At 38.7% G+C, this 22107-nt stretch overlaps 1 protein-coding gene across 7 annotated transcripts in view; it reads right to left on the bottom strand.

Annotated features, from left to right (window-relative positions):
* Positions 1-2363: 2363 nt before the first annotated feature.
* Positions 2364-22107, bottom strand: part of syngap1b (synaptic Ras GTPase activating protein 1b) — a 182950-nt gene continuing 163206 nt past the window's right edge. For 6 of the 7 annotated variants that reach the window (XM_085292632.1, XM_085292633.1, XM_085292635.1 and 3 more), the window contains 2 exons: positions 20971-21043; positions 2364-8033 (listed from right to left, as the gene is read on the bottom strand). In XM_085292632.1, coding sequence (XP_085148758.1) covers positions 7701-8033; positions 20971-21043 — 406 coding nt within the window. In that variant the 3' untranslated portion in view covers positions 2364-7700. Of the gene's footprint in view, positions 8034-14324; positions 14387-20970; positions 21044-22107 lie in introns of all 7 variants that reach the window. The other variant, XM_085292634.1, reaches the window with a different exon arrangement.

Below are 22107 nucleotides of genomic sequence, written 5' to 3'. Positions count from 1 at the left end.
TTTGTAAAAAAAAACAAAAAAAAACACACACTTTACATTTCATTTTTGTTTCTGAAACGTTTTAATTCATTCATTAGAGCTGAAGTGATTGGCTGATTATTCATGTTCTGACAAATGTGAAAATGTTTTTGATTGTTGGAGTGTATTTTGCACAGGTGAGTCCGTGTTATGAAAAATGCCCTAACTGTTCTGAGTGGTGGGAAAGACCTTTCTACTGTGAGAATTGTGCCAAATCGATTGAATAAAAACTGTAACATGTAATCACTAAAATACAAAAATCATCTGAAACCACAACACAGACTACACACACAGTTTTTATGAATACGCTCAGAAGTGTGTGGTCATAGGACAATGTGATCTATCTTCCACTCTGATTATTATAGGACAGTTTGGTAATTTCCATTACCAGAAAAAAATGAAATGCCTTTAGGCAATTTAGGAATTACGTCACTGCATGGGTTACAGGATTACAGGTCATGTTATATATATATATATATATATATATATATATATATATATATATATATATGCAAAACCTCATGTTTGTTTTTGTCCCATATTGGCACCAATACCTACAATATTTACATACAATTTATGTTTTGATCCTTACACCATGTTGATCAAAAATGCTGCTTAAAAACTGGGTTTATTAATAGACTAGAATGCACCTCTGTTCTTGTAATTTCAGGTAGATGCCACTAGAGGACTATAAAGCTCATGGATTATTGTACACATCTATAAAACATTTCCATAATTTTAAGTTTTTATGTATCTGCCTACTGTGGAAATGTGACAGAGAGCCAACTGTCTCTCAAAAACACAGATTTTGAACAGTTATTGCAAGCACATGGGTTTTTTTGTTTGTTTTTTTAATTTCTCAGTGTCGCCTGCAGAATAATTACAAGAGTAGTAATTACAGGTAAGTTGGGGTGGAATTCTCCGCTCTGTTTGTTCAGTTTACACATCATGAACCCTCTGCTTAAGTGCTTTTTCTTCCTTTCTGTCCAAAGTCACAAGTTGCAAACCCCTGAAGGAACTGCAGGCAATTAAGTGTAGGAGGATGAAGATAATTACAAGCTTACTAAATTCAGTCGAATCCCCAGATCCCAAATCTTACCTGCCCTCCTCACTCTGAGTACCGTGTCTGAGGAGCGTGTGAGGGCATGATCTGCTCCACCACAAGTGAAGACTCACAATCCTTAAACGATGATTAAATCACCCACACATGTGTGAACACTATGATGCAACCAAATTCTTCCTGTGAACTGATCACCAACTTCCTTTGTTTTACATGTACACTGAACACACCCTTCTATCTTTAATGTACAGTATTTTTTACAAGAGGTTGTCAAGTATAATGTTTTTGTTTTTTTAATTAAATAAATGAGAGTAAATGTGTGACTTCTCTCTTTTACAAACTACATTCATTCAGAAGTTTTTATGTGGAATTAATTAATTATTGACATAGGCTGTGGGAAACTGCTACTATATGTTAATAATATTAATAATATGTTGGCTGTCGAATATTACAAGCTGTGTATGATCAAACATTGTTGGTGGTGGTGTAAGTGGGACTGACTCGAGATTTATTGCTAGATCGTATATAAACGATAGGTTGATGCTCAGCAGTGAATTTTGAAGGTAAGCCCTTTGTCAGTCATACACTAGTTAAAAGACACTATTACATATTTCCTCTTGAATTAAACCATAATTTATAAAATGACACAGCGTTAAATTGGCCTTGAGACTAGCATACCAGACCATAAAGTCATCAGGAAAGTGTCTGCAGACATCATAAATCAAAAGCGAAGGGTCATTTTCTACTACAGTCATACAACAAGACTTTTTGCAACCATGAGAACTGCCCCTACTGACCATTAAAAAAAGGAGATTTAAGCATAGACTGTATTTAAAGTCCAGTTCAGTTGCTTAAATTAGCAGATGTGAGGTCTAGGAGCTAAAGCTGCATGTACCAGCACATCAGTTAATCAAATAACTACAAGCTTTATCAGTATCCTGAATTTTTTTTTACTCACATTACAACTTTTTGCATTGGCCTGACTATAAAGCTCAAGAGGTACCACTTAGGTTTAATGCAATTTTTATAGTATGGCTCAAAAACGTACATTTGTGCATGGTAACTCACTGTATACCTAATACTATCTGGCTCCAGTGTGTCTGAGTCATCAGAGTAACAAAAAGGCCCAAAAACTCTTGTTCATGTGCATTTGAAAAAAAAAAAGAGGAATAAGGTTGATTAAACTTTGGATATGCAAATAAAGAAAAAAGTTTTCTACTTTCTACATTCTCTGAAATCATCCAGAGTTGGTCCAGAAAGGTAGAACACACATTTCCACACAAAGTTAAGAATTTAATTATTTGTTTATTTATTAATTTATTTACGTATTTCTATCTCCAGAATCACCCACCCGAAAAATATAAATTCCGGTGTATTCCAAAAAAAAAAAAGAGAAAGGAAAAAAGGAACAATGGCATCTTCATCAACTGGATCAAAGGAATTAATCAACAAAATCAAAGAGGCAATAATTATTATCATTATTACAATAATAATTCAATGATCAGAATATCCACATTCATAACAAATCCATATACAACTGCAATACACTCTTCAACACCACTCTTCCATTAATATACAGAAAATCCCCAAATGTCTGTCCTGTCATAACAACAATAGAGGAGCTTTCAGGGAGGGTGGGGGCTATGGCTTGTCAAAGGGTAATGGAGATGAGCGATCAGCGGAGGTAACGGATCTAAGGTTAGTAAGAGTATAAGGGGGAGGAGGCACACTTATTTAGTAAGGACCTATACAAAAACGAGCAATGGTGAGTAATGACAGTAGACTTTCATGGAAGGGTTTGCCAGTCTAGCCGCACAAAAAGGTTAGACGGTTCCATGAGAAGCAGAATTTGGGGAACAAAATTTCAAGAAATATATAAGGGTTGTCTGAATAAATATATAGCTCTGAATGACAACCGCTGCAAACATATAAGTGAACGCCAGATACGCAAGAACTCAAAAGAGGTTGAGAATTTTTAAATAATAATAATAATAATGGATACTTTATTGATCCCCATGGGGAAATTACTTGTTTTTCTCTGCATTTGACCCATTCACTCAGTGAAGCAGTGGGCAGCCCACTAAGCAGGCGCCCGGGGAGCAGTGTGTAGGGACGGTACCTTGCTCAGGGGTACCTCAGGGTAGCCGTTAAGTGGATTCGAACCGCCGACCTTCCGATCATGGGGCGACCACTTTACCTACTGAGCTATCCCTGCCCCCTAAAGAAATGCAAATGGAGGTTTCTGGGGGGCAAAAAAGGTCTAAGTCTATATATGTACAAACATTGCTTGGTCACCCAAATCTACTTAGAAAAGCTTTTTTAGTTGGTCAGAAAATGAGTGCAAGCTTAATATTACGTGAGTTACTTCTTGTATGAGAGCTTCAAGAATGCAGCTAGAAGTGACAGACCTTGCTGATATTCTAAGTCTGCACAGAAAGTGCCTCTGATAGCTGTCAGTACATGTAAAAACCTTTCCATGCCTCAATATTGGTAACTTGAGAAGACCTATTCATAGAAAGAGAGAGAAACATTAGAGGAAAAAATAGCTGTACACTCTGCATATACAAACAAACTGTATATACACATAGACATACCATATATACACATGTATCCAGTATATACACAAAGATTGAGCCAGTACACACACTTATATACAAACACATTCACTCGTTTCAGCAGGACCTCTAACATGTCTCTCTCTCGTTTCAGTCAAAAGTGGAAATGGCAGGGATTTCAACTCAGATTGGTGTCAGTGGAGTCCATCCATAGAAAGAAAACGGGGAGTTTTACAGCAATTTGACTGCAGAAATGTGGCCACACTGAAACCAAGAGTTCATCCTCTGCTTGGTTAAAACTCTACAGACAGGTAGTCGAAGTGGAGTACAAAACGATAGCTGTAAGAATGTCCTTATCCAATCAATTTCACATCGTCCGTATATGGAGAGCTCCATGGCGACATCTGTCCACTTTATTTCGCTTTTGAACAATAATAACCAAGAGCAAGGAGGGATCAGGTGTCAGCAACGTGCAAACTGTCGTAAGGGGAGTAGGTGAAACACGAGTTCATCCCTTTCGCTGCAGTCTTTTGGGGCAACTCTTCTTTCCAAAAGATTGTCTCAGTAAGAAACTCGGTTCATATAAAATGGGTTATTTATGAACTTCCATTAGATAGAGGCATCTATCTATATCAAGAAATAAATATCTCCTCCGGAAGATTTTAAACGAAGAGTTTTTCTTTAATTGTAAGAATAAGCAGTTTCATCATAGAAATATAAATAATAACATTCTGTCCGGCTTTTCAAAGTCTTCACTGAAGCAAGAGTATTGTTTAGAAGCGGTTTTACGTTATGAATTAGGCTGTGCATATTTAGGTTCCTTTAAAATCAAACGCTGAACGAGATTCAAACGGAAGAGCTAAAAACTACGAGGAGAGAAAAAGATCAAGTGTGTCTAGAACGAAGTAAGACTGAAGTGGTTAAATGATGCTTTTTAAAATCCTAGATGCATAAAGAGTGAATAGATGAAGAGGAATCAAGGGGTAATTTGAAAAGACTACAAGAGAGATAGATAGAGAGAGAGAGGCAAATAAATGCTATGAAAGCAAATCAGCTTGGACTGAAAATTTTAAGAGAAGTCAAGCACCTTTGAAATACATCTTACCCACCCCTCTCTCTCACTTTGAGCATCGCGCCTTCCTTGGCTTTTGTGTTCCTCCGTTCTGCTGATTGATCAGACTGCATAGCTGTTCTTTGCATGCTCGGCAGGCTGACAACAACAATATCTGTCCAGCCTACCTTTTGTTTGTAAGTCAAATGTAGATCCAACCATGAGGCATCAAACATATTAAAAAAAATCCTGTTATCAAATCAGAGAGAGAGGGCCCAGTAAAGTGAAAACAAAAAAGCCAAAAAAACCCAGCATTTCCTTACATGGTCCGCTGGGGCTCTGCACCATCCTTTGAGCAAAGAGAATGGGACCAGTGCCCCAAGTTCTCCCTTTGTCAGCCAATCGCGTCACGAGAGAGGGCTCTGGACATTTGGCCATGCCACCCTGCAGACTGCCGATGGTGCATCAGCCAATTAGGTTCCACATTGTCCTCGATGAAGCTTTGAGAGTGGCTGGGGGAGAAAAAAGGGAGACAGAGAGAGAGAAGAAACGGGGGAGGGTGCTTGATCAGGTGCTATTAAAGCATAGCTATTGACCGAGTATCTGCATGGTGGCAGTCTTTCCAAAGCTGGACTCGTCTCTTTTTATTTTCTATAGTTTTTGTGTTCAGCTCTGAGGCAACTGCTTGTTTACCTGAGTCACTGAGGTATTTTCACAGCAATGTTAATTTCTCAATCACGGATCATATCACGTCTCAGAAAAGACACTGATGTTCATAACCTAGCCCGCTTTGAATCCAACATTCACCACACAAGTAAATTCACAAGAAAGAAGTAGCCCTAAATAGACAATCTTTCCCTGCATAAGACTGCTAGCATTATAAACATTTGGTGGTTCAACATTCACTATCATTAGAAGTCTAATCTAAGCTTAACCACTGCAGGCCATTTTGACCTTTGACACGGCAAAAACAAAAATGTTGTGGTCTGTCTAAAGTGAAAAATGGCTGATGTGAAACACTTCTTGAACTTTAAAACAAGCCAAGTTGTTGCAGAGCGACACCGGTGTGTGAGGCTACAAAGACAAAAACAAATTCACATCGAGACAAACCTTACAGCAGACAGTTCATAGACAAAATGAAGGAATATGGATACATGTTGCAAACATTTCAAAGATGTGTTTTCAGCATTGGACACATGAGAAATCAAATCATGAGTTCATTTGCAAAGTACATCAAACAATTCTCTAAATTTTTTATTTTTTTTTTTGCTTTGTTTTCAACAACAGGTCTCTTTTCATTTAAAAAAAGAAACCTCAAGTTAAGCAAACTACACACAGTAATATATAAGATAATATAATATATAATAATTTGTAGAATCAGGGATATAATTTATTTTATTGTGTTACGCAAGGCTTTATAAGGTGCATTTGGTTGATGACTAGCTAGTCTACTGGCCAAAGGATACTCAATGCATCTATCCCAGGCACTTAACGGCAGGCTTAGCAAACCTAGAAATGGTCTTTTCACAGATATTTGTAAGGAAACAAAATCCTCTTTGTGTTTGGCAAATTTGAAAGTAAAAATGGGGTAAAATGTAGTGTATGCTCAAACCAACTACAAACCTGTTTTTACTATTTATTTGTTTTGGTGAAAATTGCAAGATAAATTATTAAAGGCTGTGTCTGAAATAAGCAAAATAATCATCTTCTAGAAAAACACAAAGAATCAACATAATTTAAGTGAAAGAAAAACAAACAAACACTGAATACACTTCATTCATCCCTGTCTTTCAAAGTATTAAAATTACTAGTGCTAGTTGTAAACTACAGATAGCCTTTGGAGGCAAAAGTGCAATAGTTGATCCATCAATTCTGAGCCTGGGAGCTGCTTTTATTAAATGTGATTAAAATCAGAGATTGGAGGAGTGCAAAAAAACCCAAAAACAGATATGGAAACCCCAACACCCCCGTTTAAGCATAACACAACATGATGCACAAAGAACAAAGACGGACGCACACGGAACATATTGGGAGGGGGAAAAAAAGTCCTGTCAAAGACAAACTGCAGAAGAGAGAGAGAGAAAAGACAGTGAGTGAACCATGAAAGAGGCAGTGCTATGGCAGACACAGACAGCTGACTTGGAAAATGGCACCATTTGTTTCTGTTTAGCACCAGTTTATCACAAATCGGTTCTGAGATTGAGAAGAGAAAAACTGCACGAGCTCAGTCCAAAAACAAGACGTCCCTTAGATTGAAAAGAAGAAAGAAGTTCCCAGAAATGTCTCTCATCACTCAAACCGCTATGATGCTTGATCTTGTGTCTTTGAATCTCTGTTTTCGGCCCATATATTGTTTCCCTTACTTGCAAAGCCAACTTGATCGCCGTCTGTTAACTGTATTGTAAAACCCTGTTGGAAAAACACTCAAAGGCACTATGAAAGCCAGACCACACTGCCACATTCCTACTAAAACAAACTGTAGCCTGGCGTGTTCAGGATATATTAATGCATCTACATCCATGGGAGTCAAGGGTTACTGTAAGCTAGCTTCTAGCTTCTAGCACTTCTTTGCTAATGGCTACTATGAAGTCTTTGGGGTGCAAGACATTCTATAGTTCTTGATCCTTACATGTTTGTTTCTAGTGGAATCAAAGACAGGCGATGAGTGCACGGAGCACATATTCACATATCTTGGTATGCATGTTAATGCTTTGTTTGACAGATTCAAAGTACGTAAGGTATCATTGTCTTGTCCTGCAAGACTGATACTATCTGAAGCTCCATGTGAGCATCAAGAGAACAAATGTCCATTGAAGAGCCCTTTATGTTGTGTGTTAATGTGTTAAGCACTGTACAGTAGCTGTATGATTACTACTCGTCTCCTGCTCGCTTTTCTTCTCTCTCTTGCCTGGGCAATAAGAACATAAAAGGTGATTTCTTTTCAAAGAACTGTCTTGCTAAATGGGGAAAGGGCAGGGGTGGTGTTTTCCTTTGGGTCATCTCTCTCTGATTTGGCTCAGTGCTGTGTTTGACCTACTCCCCCTTCTTCTGCTATGCCTGTAGTTGCTGCTGCTGTAGTTCCAGTTGTCTGTGAGGTTGTCATTGGGGAAGATGTTTGGCTGCCACGGAGCTCTCCATTCTGACTAGGATGTTGATGAGGAGCGGGTAGAGAGGGAGGATCTATGGTTTGAGGGAGGACTCCATTGTGGGGCGAGCTGACAGAGGAAATGCCCGAGGAAGAGACTCTGAGGCCTTGATCGTTGGTTACTGCTCCACCTCCTCCACCTCCCCCTCCACCTTCAGTTTTCACACCGGGGTCTGCAGAACCCAGGGAGGAAAGCTGGTCCTCCTAGCGAGATAGAGAGAGAAGGGAGGGGAAAGAGGAGTGGGAGCAGGGAGAAATGGTCGTAGGAGAGAGGCCATTCAATGAAAGATGGGAGGGATGTGAGGAGTTGCAATAGGAGATGTCCAATCAAGGCAGACATGTAAAGGGAAAAAATACACGTTGAAGAGGTGTGAAAGTGTGGGAGAAAGGAATAGCAGTGAGATAAGGATGGAAAGAGGATAAAAGAGAAAAATCACCAGAGAAGGACATGATTTGAAGGGAAAAACATCAACAGCGAAAAACAGAAATAACCAGATGGAATGGATACATGTAAAGGCAATGGTCAAAGCAAAGCGAAGGTGCATTTGGAAAATAACAGACGCGTGACAAGGGATTGGAAGAACCACACATAAAGAAGGAGAGACACAGAGAGAGGAGAGAAAGAGCCCAATGAGTTACGAGGTTGATGCGTGACGCACACCAATAGAAATGGTAGCACAAGAAAAGGGACACAGGTAAAGAGGAGATGAAGGGGAATTAAAAATCTTGAGGTCAAAGGATCCTGATCCTCTTGGCATGAGTAGGTGTTTGTCAGGTGTCAGGCAAAGTCAAGAAGTCAAGTGAGTCATCTTCTGACAGTGAGTACAAATAATGCTCAATAACCACTAATTTTCAAAGTAAAAGCGCGTGCTTGAGCAGCTGAAAATATTTTAAATTACAGACTGAAAAAGAGCGCTAGTCTTATGGCTTGAAAGTAAGCTTAACAGCACTCGCTGTAGCATAACATGTTACGCAAAACATGCAAAACTGTCAAGACACATAGAGGTCAGCAGCAACTTTAAAAAGCAAGTCTTAAAGAGTCTGACATGAAATCCAAACCTCTGTCAAATTCACCAACCAAAACATCCAACCCAAAGCCACTGATCACCGCAGCGGGATGTTCCTCCTGGGTTGGAGCTTTTGATTAGACATTCAAACAAAGTTTGGTTTTACTTTTGTTTTTTACTTACATTAGAGCGAAATAACAGCAATGCAATACTAGAGTTTTATTAGTTTATATCAAGGTCTGTTTGCAAGCCTGCACTTCCAGTCTTGTTCACTGATGTCTAAGAGCAGTGGGAAGAGAAAACAATTGGGTTATTATGCCAATAGACAACTATGATGACTCTATTCATACTGCTGCTTAATGTAACAATGCACGACTTCAAGATGATTTGAATACAGAAGCATTTTGAAAGCTGGAATTCACAGTTTTAACATCAGACCTGGGTAGAAACCTCTTGAAATAATTGCACTCGATTTATGGTGCCTGACACATTTGCTGTGTGGTGTCTAGACATAATTACAAAGATTCAGTGACAGTGTAGGACGAGTGCAGCAAGCATCTAAAAGAGCTCGAAGATCTGTGCAGTAATTTAACTTTATATCAAACAGGAAAATGTTCACATATTATACATGTGACAGTAAAAACCACTTTAATGCTCACACACAAGAAGTATGAAACACTGTAATGTGAATGGGATGAAGTGCTGTAGAGGGGAAGACAGGAAGGAGGAGAGATAGTTTGGTCTGCATCCAGTAGAGAAAATGAATCAAAAGCATCAAAAGCAAATAATCTTCGCTTAAACTGTGTCTGATGGGTGTGTCCGCTGTGAGGTGTCTCCATTTCAGTTAAAAAGAGTAAAAAGAAGAAATAATAATTAAAAAAAAATTACCCCAGAATTAGATGTGAATTGGCGGGCCTTTTCTCTTCTCAATCAGAACCAAAATGAATGCAAACACTTTCAGTTGCTAACTGGTGCTATGAACAGCTAAAATCTACTATGGTTACAGACAGTTACAGGATGCCAGTAACATGACTCCACTATAGCACTTGTTTTATTAGTCTCCAACACAACCAACAGTGTTGTTTAATATCCATGTGTAGTCCAGTACACATGCCTATTAAACTGGGAAATCAGGCAGCTGAACAAAGACATGGCAAAATGTTTACTGACATCCTTTTTAACTTACCAAACTTGCTTCACTTTGTGGGCTGTAGTGTTTGATTACGTGGTGCATTCAATTACAGCTTGGTGTGAGTGTGTGTTTTTGTATGCTAATGAAAATTGCAGTATTGGAGACAGAAACACAAAACACTTAGTGGAAATGTTAAGTGTACTGTAAATGATGCAGAAAATAAATTATCACACACACACACACACACACACACACAAATTCTTACCCATCTCCTCCAATCTCCAATCACTCCAATTTGGAACGTGAATGTCTACAACAAACTGTGAAATCTTTCTCACCTTCACATTTCAGACTAAATACCTGCTGTACGTGCTGGTTTTATCACTCTATATATGGGTAAAAAAAAACGTAAAAAGAGGGCTGCAAGTCTTGAAAAGCCTAGCTTGATGGGTATTGAGCTTCTGCTTTGATAGAAAGTACAAAAAGAAAACAGCAAAAAGCAAGAACACGGTATGCATGTCGCACATAAAAAGACGCACAATAACAGCTGACCTACGCCACCATTCGGACAAACAATACGCCCAGGTGCCAAACACATACAGAAACACATACATATCAGGAAAAACACGGATTCACTGAAAGACACAGAACACAACACAAAACATGTGCACAATAATCAGTGTTCTTCAGGGAAGGACTGGGTCAGATACGGAGATTTCACATAAATCGTGTCGTTTGTCATAGGGCGTGGCAGGAGGGATGGAAATCTGAATGGAAAATGTGAATTTAAAGTGGTGCTAAAATATGGCACGTTTGAAGAAAAAAAAGGCAATAAAAGAGAATAACACTAATATTTCATTTACTTTCAGACTGATTTATAAGCAAGAATGGTAAAGCCTTGAGAAGCCGTGTTTTCAGTCTGCTTTTGTAAGCTGAAAACAGTTGCAAATATTCAGTTTCTTGCTCACAAATCTAAAGTCTGGAATTATTGCAGCTACTTCTACAATTTCTTTGCATTCAAACTTGTTTTAAAGATACTTTTAGATATCTGTTAGTCAACTTCTATTGACTAAAAACATCATCAAAAGAACGTTAAGAAGATATGAAACGTATGCTGTTTGTAAGTAGCTGATAATTATGGAAATACTTCCTTAAAACTGACTTTAGTTTAATTAAAGCCAAAGAAAAATTACCGTTATATGTAATGAGAAGTGGAATTTTGCAAATGCCAACATATTAAAAGCAGCAGAGAGTAAAAATCAATGATTTCCATTGATTGCTGAATTTCTCTGCATTTCAGCAGCTGATTCAATGCAAAGTAGAGAGTTCTCCGTATATGACTTGAAATTAATTTGTGCATAATAATGTTGGCATGTCTGTGGATTGCTGGTTGTGACTGAATCTTATGTGTGAACAAGCGATGACATTTTCATCTGCAGAGAGCAACAACAGTCACACACAGAGAATTTGAAATGATATTAAAAAAGCTACGGCAGTATTTCTTTAGATTTTTGTCAGGGGATGTCGAATGCTTATTTGTCAACATAAAGAGAAAAAGCAGTCTCAGTTCTGTCTCATCTAATTCAAGTAAACATCCAGGAGGTCTATCACAGAATATTTCCAAGTTAGCAGTGGATAAAAGGAGACACGTTAGTGTGTTGGAAGGGTGACAATAAAAAGCACAGTGGGTTACCTCCTCATTCAGCCTGACAAAACAAAGAAAATGTCATTTTTATGTGTGTGTGTTGTGGATGAGAAGCTCACTTCACACAGTGCCAATCATGGCGCTGTGTAAAAATGACACATTTTGTCATCTGTCAGAGTAAAGAGAATTTAAAGCTGCAGCTGTGCATGTAAAAACACATACAAATAAAATACATCTTTCAGCATAAATCGGCAACAGGACAGGTTTGCCTTCAGGGCTCCCTGCCAGAAAGCCTTCTGACAGAAATATTTCCTTTCTTTTATGTTATTCTCAGCTTGCAGGTTGGTTAGGTTTGAGCAGCAAAACTAGTTGGTGAGGTTGATTTACATTCTATTCCAAGGCAAGATTATGGCTTGGATTAAAATGTAAACCATGTCTCAGAAGAAAGTTCTAAAAGTAATGAAATGAAAGCAATGAAAACATCCTGTTCTGCTAGCTTTTGGATGTCTGCCTTTGTTTGCTAACTAATGAAATGTTAGCAGTGTTGTAGCTAATAAATAGACCTTTACAATTCTACTATAGGTGCCTCAAGTGTAAGTAAAGTTGTTAATAGCAGGAAATGCAGCAAAATAAAGTAGTTTTTCATGAAAAAAGCTAATGAAGGAATATAGTGAGCACAGGTTTCTCATTAGAAAACATTGTGAAAACCTGCTTCTCAAATCATATAAGGATAAAATGCTAACAACGTGTGATGGTATGGTAAAAAATCTTTTTTAAACTGCAGTACCTTGCTCTCAGTTGTTCTAGCTGGTCACTGCAACAAAAATCCCCCACAGCATTTTCACATAGTTTCACAGGAATGACTTATAGTTAGAATTTCTGCATTTCTTTGTTCTCATTCGACTGTGCCTCTGTTTATGTATTCTTGATATTAATATTGCTACAAAAGGCTTGAACCACCCCTCGTTAGTGGAAAAGTATCAGTCATGGACTGGCCTCCCCAGAGACTGAACCTCAAAATTATTGAAGCAGTTTGGGGTCATCTTAACAGAGAACAGAAGAAAAGGCAGCCAACATCCAAAGAAGGCCTTTGAATGTCCTTCAAGAAGCTTGCAGAACTATTCCTGCAGACTGCTTAAAGAAATGACAACAACATTACCTCAAAGCTGTGCTAGAGCTTTAGGCTGTGCTAAAAAATAAAGGTGGTCATTTTGACTCTGAAGCTTTTTAGAATTGCACAGTTATTTCTGCCTTACTTATTGAATTTCCATGTATCTTTGCATGTATCAATACATCACTGCATGTGTGGGTCCTTTATCCTGTCACACACTGCATCCTTTTCCTATTTTCATAACAAAATTTAAAGAAATGCAAGGTGGCTCACGACTTTTACCCTGTACCATAAATATATAAGTAAATACCCCTGAAGCCTTTATTTGCCCCAAAGAAAACATTTGCTAACAAATGCCTATACCGCTGTGATTACATATACTTACAAAAATCACAAAAGCAGTATAAATATGTTGATATTATCTTGCACAACAAAATGTGAGTATTAAAAACTTTAATTTTTGCTGTTTTTTTCAGTTGGCCTAAAAAACCCAGCCTTTATCCCTGCAGCAGAGAACGTGAGGCTGCAGACTTCACATTGTCACTGGAGATTTCATAAGCATGTGTTATCCTTTAGGTTAAAGTATTAATCATATAAGACCATCACTTAATGAAATTTTTCTTATATTGGTAGGTGGACGCAGTGCAGCCTTGCAAAAAGAGCCAATCGGATGTACAAATTGGAGCAGTAGCCAATTCAAAATGAATAGTTATTAAATTTATGAATACAATTTCATGTTCAAAGTGAATCCTGGACTCGTTTTAAAATCAAATTGATTTTCTGTTTCACCAACAGTAATTTGAAGCTTTTGAACAGAGACAATAAAATCTAAGCTTTTAGCTGGAACTGGTTTTCTGCCAAAAAACATTTTGGGTGTTTTAATTAAATTTTGAAAACCTGCTGAATAGAGTCATGATCATTCCCGACTTTAAGGGCTTCAGCTGTGTGTTACTGCTTAGAACATCACCTTCAAGTGTAACTGGACTAAGACGTTAAGTTAGCTGAACATAAGCGAGCCACTCTGCCTGATGACTGGAACAGCTAATTCACACAGTGGTGGTCGTGAAAGCCCTCAGTTTGTCTTATCAATAAAAGATATCCTTTTGTTTTTTTAAAGCATGCCCTCTGCTCAGGATGGTGTGTTCCTATCAATTTTTTATTGAGCCACATTTAAAATTCTGCCTCTCTAGGACATATTATCATGGGGCATAATGTTCACAGGTCAGCCTGGTACTGTGTGCAGTTACTGATATTGCAGCACATGATTTATGGGCAGGAGAGTGCAGATAAGATTTAGATGAACACGACTAACTGCTGAGTTGTTTTGCTCACTTTTAAAAATTTGACATTATTTTGTTGTCACCCTAACACACAGGTGTGCCCCTACGAAACATCAGTCATCTCTGTCCAGACATTCTGTGACAGTCCTCCTTTTTATGAGAAGATAAATGGGAGAGCAAAGTGGGCCTGTCAGTGTGTGGGCCTGCAGTGAGTTCACAGGATGCTGTATAAGGACAGGGACGCACATAGAGAACAGTAGAAGTGGAAAAGAGGCAGCAGTTATGGATGGAGAGTGAGAGTTTGCCGGCTTGTTTATTACCTGGATACTCGGGGTGGGACAGGCGCAAGACGGGGCTGCACTAGGATGGACTGACGCCTCCCCTAAGAGAAATCACCGTATCTCATCAACATAGGAGGAGAGGAGAGGAAACGAGAGGAGAGGAGATGAGAGGAAAAAGGAAAGCAGAGGAGGACTAAAAGCAGGAGGCAGGAAGAGAAAACTGATTGCGAAAATAAATAAAATGAGGGACGACTTGTGCGCAAGTGGGGAGGGTCCAGAAGGACGGTGAGGGTAGAGGAAATCAACAGCCACCCAAACAATACATACAAGGTGCACAACACAACATGAACAGAGAACAAGAACATAAATATACATATAAAATGCTTCCTAAGGCATATTTACATATATAATGGCAACCAGAGACACACAGCAGTGTCAGACACGCAACAGCCTGAAAGCATTAGAGCAGCATGCCATGCAGTGTATCAGAAATCATGCTTGTAGGATAAGAAAGAAAAAGGCGTTAAATCGTGCTCCGCAAACGCCATCTGCATCTGAAAGCAGCCGAATGTTTCATGTTTCCTGGTTCAGAAAGGTAAGAAGACAGCATAAAGAACATGCTTATATCAAACATGCAGTTATCAATGTTATGAAATATATATACACACTTTGAAAACCCAGAAAGAACCAGTTACATCAACACCATATGCAAAAAAACACAGAAACAACCAAGAATATACTTTTTTAAACAAATTTACTCTAACACACACACACACACCTCGCTGAAACTCAAAGTTGCAAGAAATGAGCACAGGGAAAGGAAATAAATCTTAAATGAAGGAGACACTGATGTGATTAATGTAACTACAACCTCAGGAAGTATTTTTCTCTTTGAATGCTGATAACTGATCAAAAGAAAGGTTTAGAAAAACCTGAAAAATCTACAAATGATCAGTCCAACACTGTCAAAGACAAACTGTGAATGTTTCAAGTTACAAGACAATGTTATTACCTCTGTAAATTAAGGTAATAACCTTAATGGGTGTGGCTTTTCCAGGTGGAGTTACAGGTGGAATACTTTCAGGTTCTAAAAATGTGTTTTCCCTTCACATGTGTTGCAGTGTTTTAGTTCCCTGTTTGCTGTTCCCTAACTGCTTTACTTTACCTTACAGCTGAATCGTCTTCTCTTTATTGTTTCAGGGCAGCTCTGTGTCCCAATGCATGTTTATGGAGGAGATTTACCCACAAATAAAAACATTATAACTGACTCAGTGTTCAATTTCATTATGAATTAATTTGATTTTTGTTAAAACTGACAAAAGAGTTGTGAGCTTCCTAGCAGTAACCACTGCACAGGCGCAAAAAAGGACCTAAAATTTAAAGTCACCGTTTACATTAGGCAAAAAAAAAAAGCATTTAAAATGTGTGTTAAGTGTAAGATTAAAAAAAGAGAGAGAGAGGAATCTCTCGATTGTTTAAATCAAATCTTCTTGGAGTGTTTTTTTTCCTTTTCTTTTTGTAGGCATTAGGACAGTCTTGTGGAAAGGATTATGGCATTCTGCACCTGTGATATTATGTGAGGTCTAATTAAGTGTGGAGTGTTGTTTTGGAAGATGGTAGCAGTGGCCTGAGGAAACAACAGCACCATGGCTCATCCCCCTTCTCACTCCCTATTAATTTACTCTCCCACCCCACACTCTCAGCTGCTGCGTGTGCGCCACACATTAAAAGTGAAAGTTATCACACTGGACTGAACTGTCTGCTCATCTTAAATGCTGAGGTGACAAGCACGAGTGCCTAAAGCTGAAATAGAAAACTAAATACTAACTTCTGACAAAACAGCCCAACAAAATGCTCACTCACAGTAATGGCTGTTTTAGCTTCGAGCGGTGCACATTAAAGGAACATTGCAGCAGTATCTTCCTTGTCACATCACATTTTCCCAGGTTTCAGCCATGTACAGCACATTAACATAAACTGGGGGATTATCATCTTTGAAATTACAAAGGTACAATAGAAACCTGGATATTACATAATTTATCAGATTAAACTTTCCTCATCTTTCATTTACATAACACACGCTAACACGGTGAAGAAAGAAATCATCACCCCAGCCTAGCTTTATTATTATAATCATCACTGATATGCTGACATTAGCTTGTAGCTGAAAACATTAATGCTGTCCGAATGGTTTAACTTTACAGATACACTAAATTGACAAAATTACTGGGTCAGCTATATCTACAGGAGTTGCTTGGACGTAAAAACTCATCTCATGAAGCTCCTGGCTCACATTTTTCATGCTGATGTTAATGTCAGAGAAGGTCTGGAGCTCTGCAGTTAGTGCAGGCAACTTTTACACACTGTGGACCTCAGCACTTGTCAATCCCACTCTGTAACTTTACACCGATACTTTTTACCTGAGTTGCTGTTGTTCCTAAACACTTCAGCTTTGTAATAATACCACTTACAGTTGATTTTGGAATATTTAGAAGGGAAGAAAATTTATGAACTGACGCTCAGACTCAGTGAGCTCTTTAGAACGACCCATTGTTTTACAAGTATTTTCAAAGGCACACTGCATTTGATTTTATACACCCATTAAAATGCGACTGTAAACGCCTGAATTTAAAGATTAAAAGGCCTGACCCAATATTTTTGTCAGTGCACCATGGTGAGAGTCATTATCCACAAATACATCATTTTTGGAACAGTGGAGAGCCTTGCCGTAGTGTCTGGCCTTCTAAAATTACTCCAAGAGTGTGATGACTCATTCAGGAGGACCCAGAACAACATGTGAAGAACTGCAGGCCTCACTTGCCTCAGTTGAGGCAATGATTCAACAATAAGCAAGAAACTGGACAAAAATGGGAGAATTCCAAGGAAAAAACCACTGCTGACCAAAAAGAAGACTTTTGGGGAAATATTCTGTAGACTGACGAGACAAAGGTTTAATGTTTTGGAAGTTGTGACTCGCATTGGTAAGTTCAGGCCCTGAAACTCAAACACACTTGGGTTATGCAACAGGAAAATTATCCCAAAAGGTTTGGAGTTTGCCTAGTCAAAGTCAGAACTTAAATCAGATTAAGATACTTTGTTATGTCCGTGCACAGTCCATTCATGCTGGACACCCCCCATTGTGGCTCAATTAAAACAATTCTGCAAAGAACAGTGGACCAAACTTCCTCCAAGTGATGTGAAAGACTCATTGTCAGTTATCACATTGGAGTTCTTGCTGCCAAGGATGGGACAACAAGTTATTAGGTTTAGACTCAGCCACCACCTCTGCTCTCACTGTCACTCAGCACCAGCTCTCAGCCCATAGGTGTACACCTAGGTGTACACGTACACCCTGCGTACACCTATGACTGTACACCAAACCGACCCAACCAATGTCATTGTCAAGTATGCTGATGACGCTGTGGTTGGGCTCATCTCTGATGCAGATGAGACAGCGTACAGGGCAGAGTTAGAGAACTTGAAGCTGAATGTCCTTAAAACCAAAGGACTCATAATGGACAGGAGGCACAGACAGGTCCACTCGCCCCTGATTATAAATGGAGAACAGCTGGAATTATTCTCCTGGGCGCCCACATCTCTGCTGATCTCACCTGGACCCTCTCCTCCTGCCTGGGTGTTTGGTATACAGGGGCCATGACTGAGAACAGGCAGGCTGTGCAGAGGGTTATTAACACCGCTCCCCCAAAAATCATTGGCTGCCCTCTACTACCCCTGGAGGCCATCGCCAGATCCTCCTGCCTCAGGTAAACCAGGGCCATCACAGGACTCCTTGCACCCCACCCACCACCTGTTTGACCTGCTGTTCCCTGGTCAGTACCACACGTCCAGACCACGAAACAGCCTCTTCCCCTGTCAACAAACACTATCCCCCCCACACCCCACGGTGAGCCATGGTCTGAGTAACCCCCATCACTCAGGCCACTCACATATGTACTTATACTCAAGTCCTCTGCACTACTTCCAAGCACTTTGTATATATTCCTGTAGTTTGGAAAGATTTCACCTGTTTGTTATTTATTCCGGTTGTCTTACTATTTATATATTATTCCTGCACAGTTGCCATGGAGCAGCCATAATTCCGTTGTACAATGACAATAAAGGGCTATTCTATTCTATTGCATTCTAATATATGATTCTCTGAAATATGTAAGTGTGACAAAAAAAAAGAAATTAAGAAGGGCATAGATACTTTTTTGCAGCGCTGTAAATGTTTAAATATAAGGATAAATTAGAATTTTTAAATTTGAATGAGCTGAATACATGAATACGTTTGCATATTTTTTCTTTCTTTCCTTTTTTTTCTCTTTTGCAGCTTGATTGTAATTCTGTAGTTGTAAGAAAACTTTTCTTGTGATTACAGAAATATAATTTGGTACTTTTAGCAAAATACATCTTTTCTGCTGACAGAGACCATGACTTATCATGATTCATTGTGCTCCTAAAAGTCCTGGGTTTTTCTTTCTTTGTTTTCCTTCTTAATATTTTAAAAAATCTGCAGTAAATCAAATTCTAAATAGTGTTATCCATCTGGCACCAAATTTGGTTTATATGAAACATAACTTCTCCAACACCAGTCCAAACTCACAGGTTTATAAATCCATATAGACATTGAAATACTGTGCTGTATACAGTACATTCTCAGAACATATAACGGTCACATCAGCTGTAATCATGACCACCAGAGTGACACTCGGAGCGTCTGTCAGCTCTTCTCTTTTGGCATATTATTAATTTATTATTATTTTCAATTCTCTGCACCTCGAAAGGTCAACTAGAAACCTACAATGAGGCATTTTTAAAAAATAATTTTTCATGCAGTTAAATGAGTGACAATTCAAAAGTATGACCTAATGAATGAAGGAACATGTCAAGTTGGGTTACTGATTGAAAGGAAATTACTTGGAAATTGGCAAGTAAAGAGTTATTCCTTCATTCAATGATCAGAATAGAATTTAATGCATTTAAATTTATATGTACAGCACCTGAAATTGTAATGCCTTATATAGTTCTTATCATGTTGGATTAGCAACAAAACTCTTGTGTTAAATTACTAAAATTTGAGAATTCATGAAATTTTCTACCTCACAATCCTCCAATTATTTTTAATATATTCTCGTGTATTTCATGTCTTTTTGGAAACTAATAAATTATGTTTTTTTTTTATTTTGACAATTTCAGTGCTCCACAAATGAGTATGCTGCAAATGGGACACAACATTCGCAATTCTTCATATTTTTCATGGTATAATTTCCAGGTTACGTGAGTCACACCAGAGTTCATGGGTGAAGCCACGGCTACGTTAGACATAGTAACACAGAAACCATACAAATCAGTGTCAGACGTGACAATGACTGCTACAGCAGCTGAAGCCAGAACTTTGAGATTTTTATCTGTGAAATTTGCTTTATAAATACATTTTACTTACTTACCTACTACAATGAAAAAATATCTTTACTTTTTCACACTCCATTACATTTAACATATAAAGTATTTTGCATGGTAACAAAACAACTTTTAAATTTCCTGGGCCCTTTATGGGGCTGAATTAGCCTACTTGGTCTCAAATCTCATCTAATTTAATCCCTCTCTGTGAAAGAACTGCCGCTAACTGAATGAATATGATTGTTTACACCTAATATTGCATTTTATTTTTATTGCACTATAGAGGCTGCTGAGAAACATTTCATTTGAGCCTGTGTACTTCTGTAAATAGCATCCGAAATGACAAGAAACACTCTTGAATCTTGAATCTTGCAAAGTAAATAAGTGTAAAAGGTAAGTTCTACGCATGTACCATGTCATACAACTTCATATAAGGTATTAATATATATTACTCAGCTACACTTAATTGATAAATTTACTATAGAATCTAATTTATAAGAGAGATAAGTTGACAAATTATGATGTAATCTCCTTGAGGTGATTACATTGATCCCTGAGGCAAATTTACAAGCTATACAGCAATATATTTACATTTAATTAAATCAGCAAAACTTGTACAGGTCACAGCATTAAAGATAACAACACAGCAAAGATCATGTTCCAATAATATTTCTACATTTGAGTTATATATATATCAACTCATATGACTCATGCTTGAAGGTGGGCTTGCTCAATTTGACAGGATGGCAGGATAAGGAAAGGGGGTGGGTTTGGGGCATGAAATGAGAAGCACTGAGGAAGTAGAGCTCCCGAAGACACAGCACCACCATCACGCAGCGTACAATACAGTAAGACGTGAGCTTCAGCTGTTCAGTAATCTGTGCGAAAGGGAGCCACCAGGAGTTTTAACCCCAACATGCTCGGCAGAAAGGTTTCACAGAAGCAACTACAAAACTGGCAACATCACCACAAACCCAGATACGTTCACAAACCCAGCTAGAGTCAGACATCTTGATAGCTTGAGCTTAAGAATACAAACAACAGCATTCTTTCATCTTTCATCTTCAAAGCCCCCGCGTATGTTGGCAGACGAATGGCAGTCAAACCCAAACAGGACAGGTCAGGGACAGGGCAAGGCAGAGGCAGATCAGAGGGACCACATACACACAGCAAACGAAATCATATCAATAACAGGGAGGGGGGGGAAGAGAGGTAGGATGGAGAAAGAAGATAGCACGGGCCACCGTACGAACTCGACGACAGAAGAAGCAATCTCACAGACCTGATCAGCGAAAATCCTGGTTTTTGGCTCAAGGATGGCTCCTCCTCTTATCTCATCCTCCACAGCCATGAGTCTTGGAAGCAGAGAAAGAGAGAGGGGGAGAGAGAAAGTAGGGAAGGGGGGGTGACAGAAGGAGAGGGAGTATTATGAATTCAAAATGATACTTAACAAGATGTTGAGCAGATGCATCTCCAACATCTGGCTCAACGACATCACAGTGATACGATGCTGATCTCCTGTATCTCAAATACTGATAGGAAGCACAATCTTTTGAGCCACTGAGCAGCAGGAACGTAAGCCGTGCTTTATGAGGCACTGCCAATTTTCACTGGTGGAGCCTTGTTTTGTCCCCATGGGATTTATCAAAGTATTTGTTCCCAATTTAAGGTGTTTTCAAAGCGCAATTACAGCCAACAGTGGAAAATTACACCCGGTTATGTGACGTGAATGTTCAGTAACTGATCCCCATCATCCCCAGGGAATTTCCCATCTTGCGTAACATGGACTGACCAAGGCACGGGCAGAAAAATCCTTTGACTAATCATTTCAAAGAATCTGCTCGCAGATACGAGCGAGAGTCCGGCTGCAGTTTTCATGAGCCAGCAAACAGTGCAGGTTTCCCAGCTTTCATGATTATTCAAGTGCCAGGGATAGAGTCATTCAATGATATTTCTCTCAAAGCGTTATCTTACACTTACTTGGCCAACTGGCTAGATTGTGGATATTGTCATTTGGTGTAAATGCCAAGTAGAAGTTACTGTGAATAAAGAAAGACCTCTCAACATCATAGACTTCAATGCATTGCCTTCATGATTTTCCATGTTTTACATTTTTTTTAATCGTAGCTGACAGCAGAAGAATAAACATCCTTTATTTTCTTAACATGAAACATGACTGTTGGAATGTTATCCCTTTATAATAGTCAACTATTGAGTAATCTTGCAAACGCATGTCAATTTGTCAAAGTAAAACAAGGTGGAAGATTGTCACTTGTGCATTCATTAAGCCACTAATCCAATCAAATAGTTGACAGGAACATTTAATTGGCGCCATGCAGAAATAAATACACCACAAATCAAGTCGTACTGTGTCACTCAAAGCTAGTCCTCTCCACCACATCCATATCACTTTATTAAG

Source organism: Mchenga conophoros, linkage group LG11 (assembly GCF_057382185.1).
Source record: "Mchenga conophoros isolate Kocher_MC1m ecotype Shallow Benthic linkage group LG11, M_conophoros_male_GT1.1, whole genome shotgun sequence".
Lineage (NCBI taxonomy): Eukaryota > Metazoa > Chordata > Actinopteri > Cichliformes > Cichlidae > Mchenga > Mchenga conophoros.
Note: the sequence above shows the minus strand (reverse complement) of the source record. Positions and strands in the feature narration are given on the sequence as shown.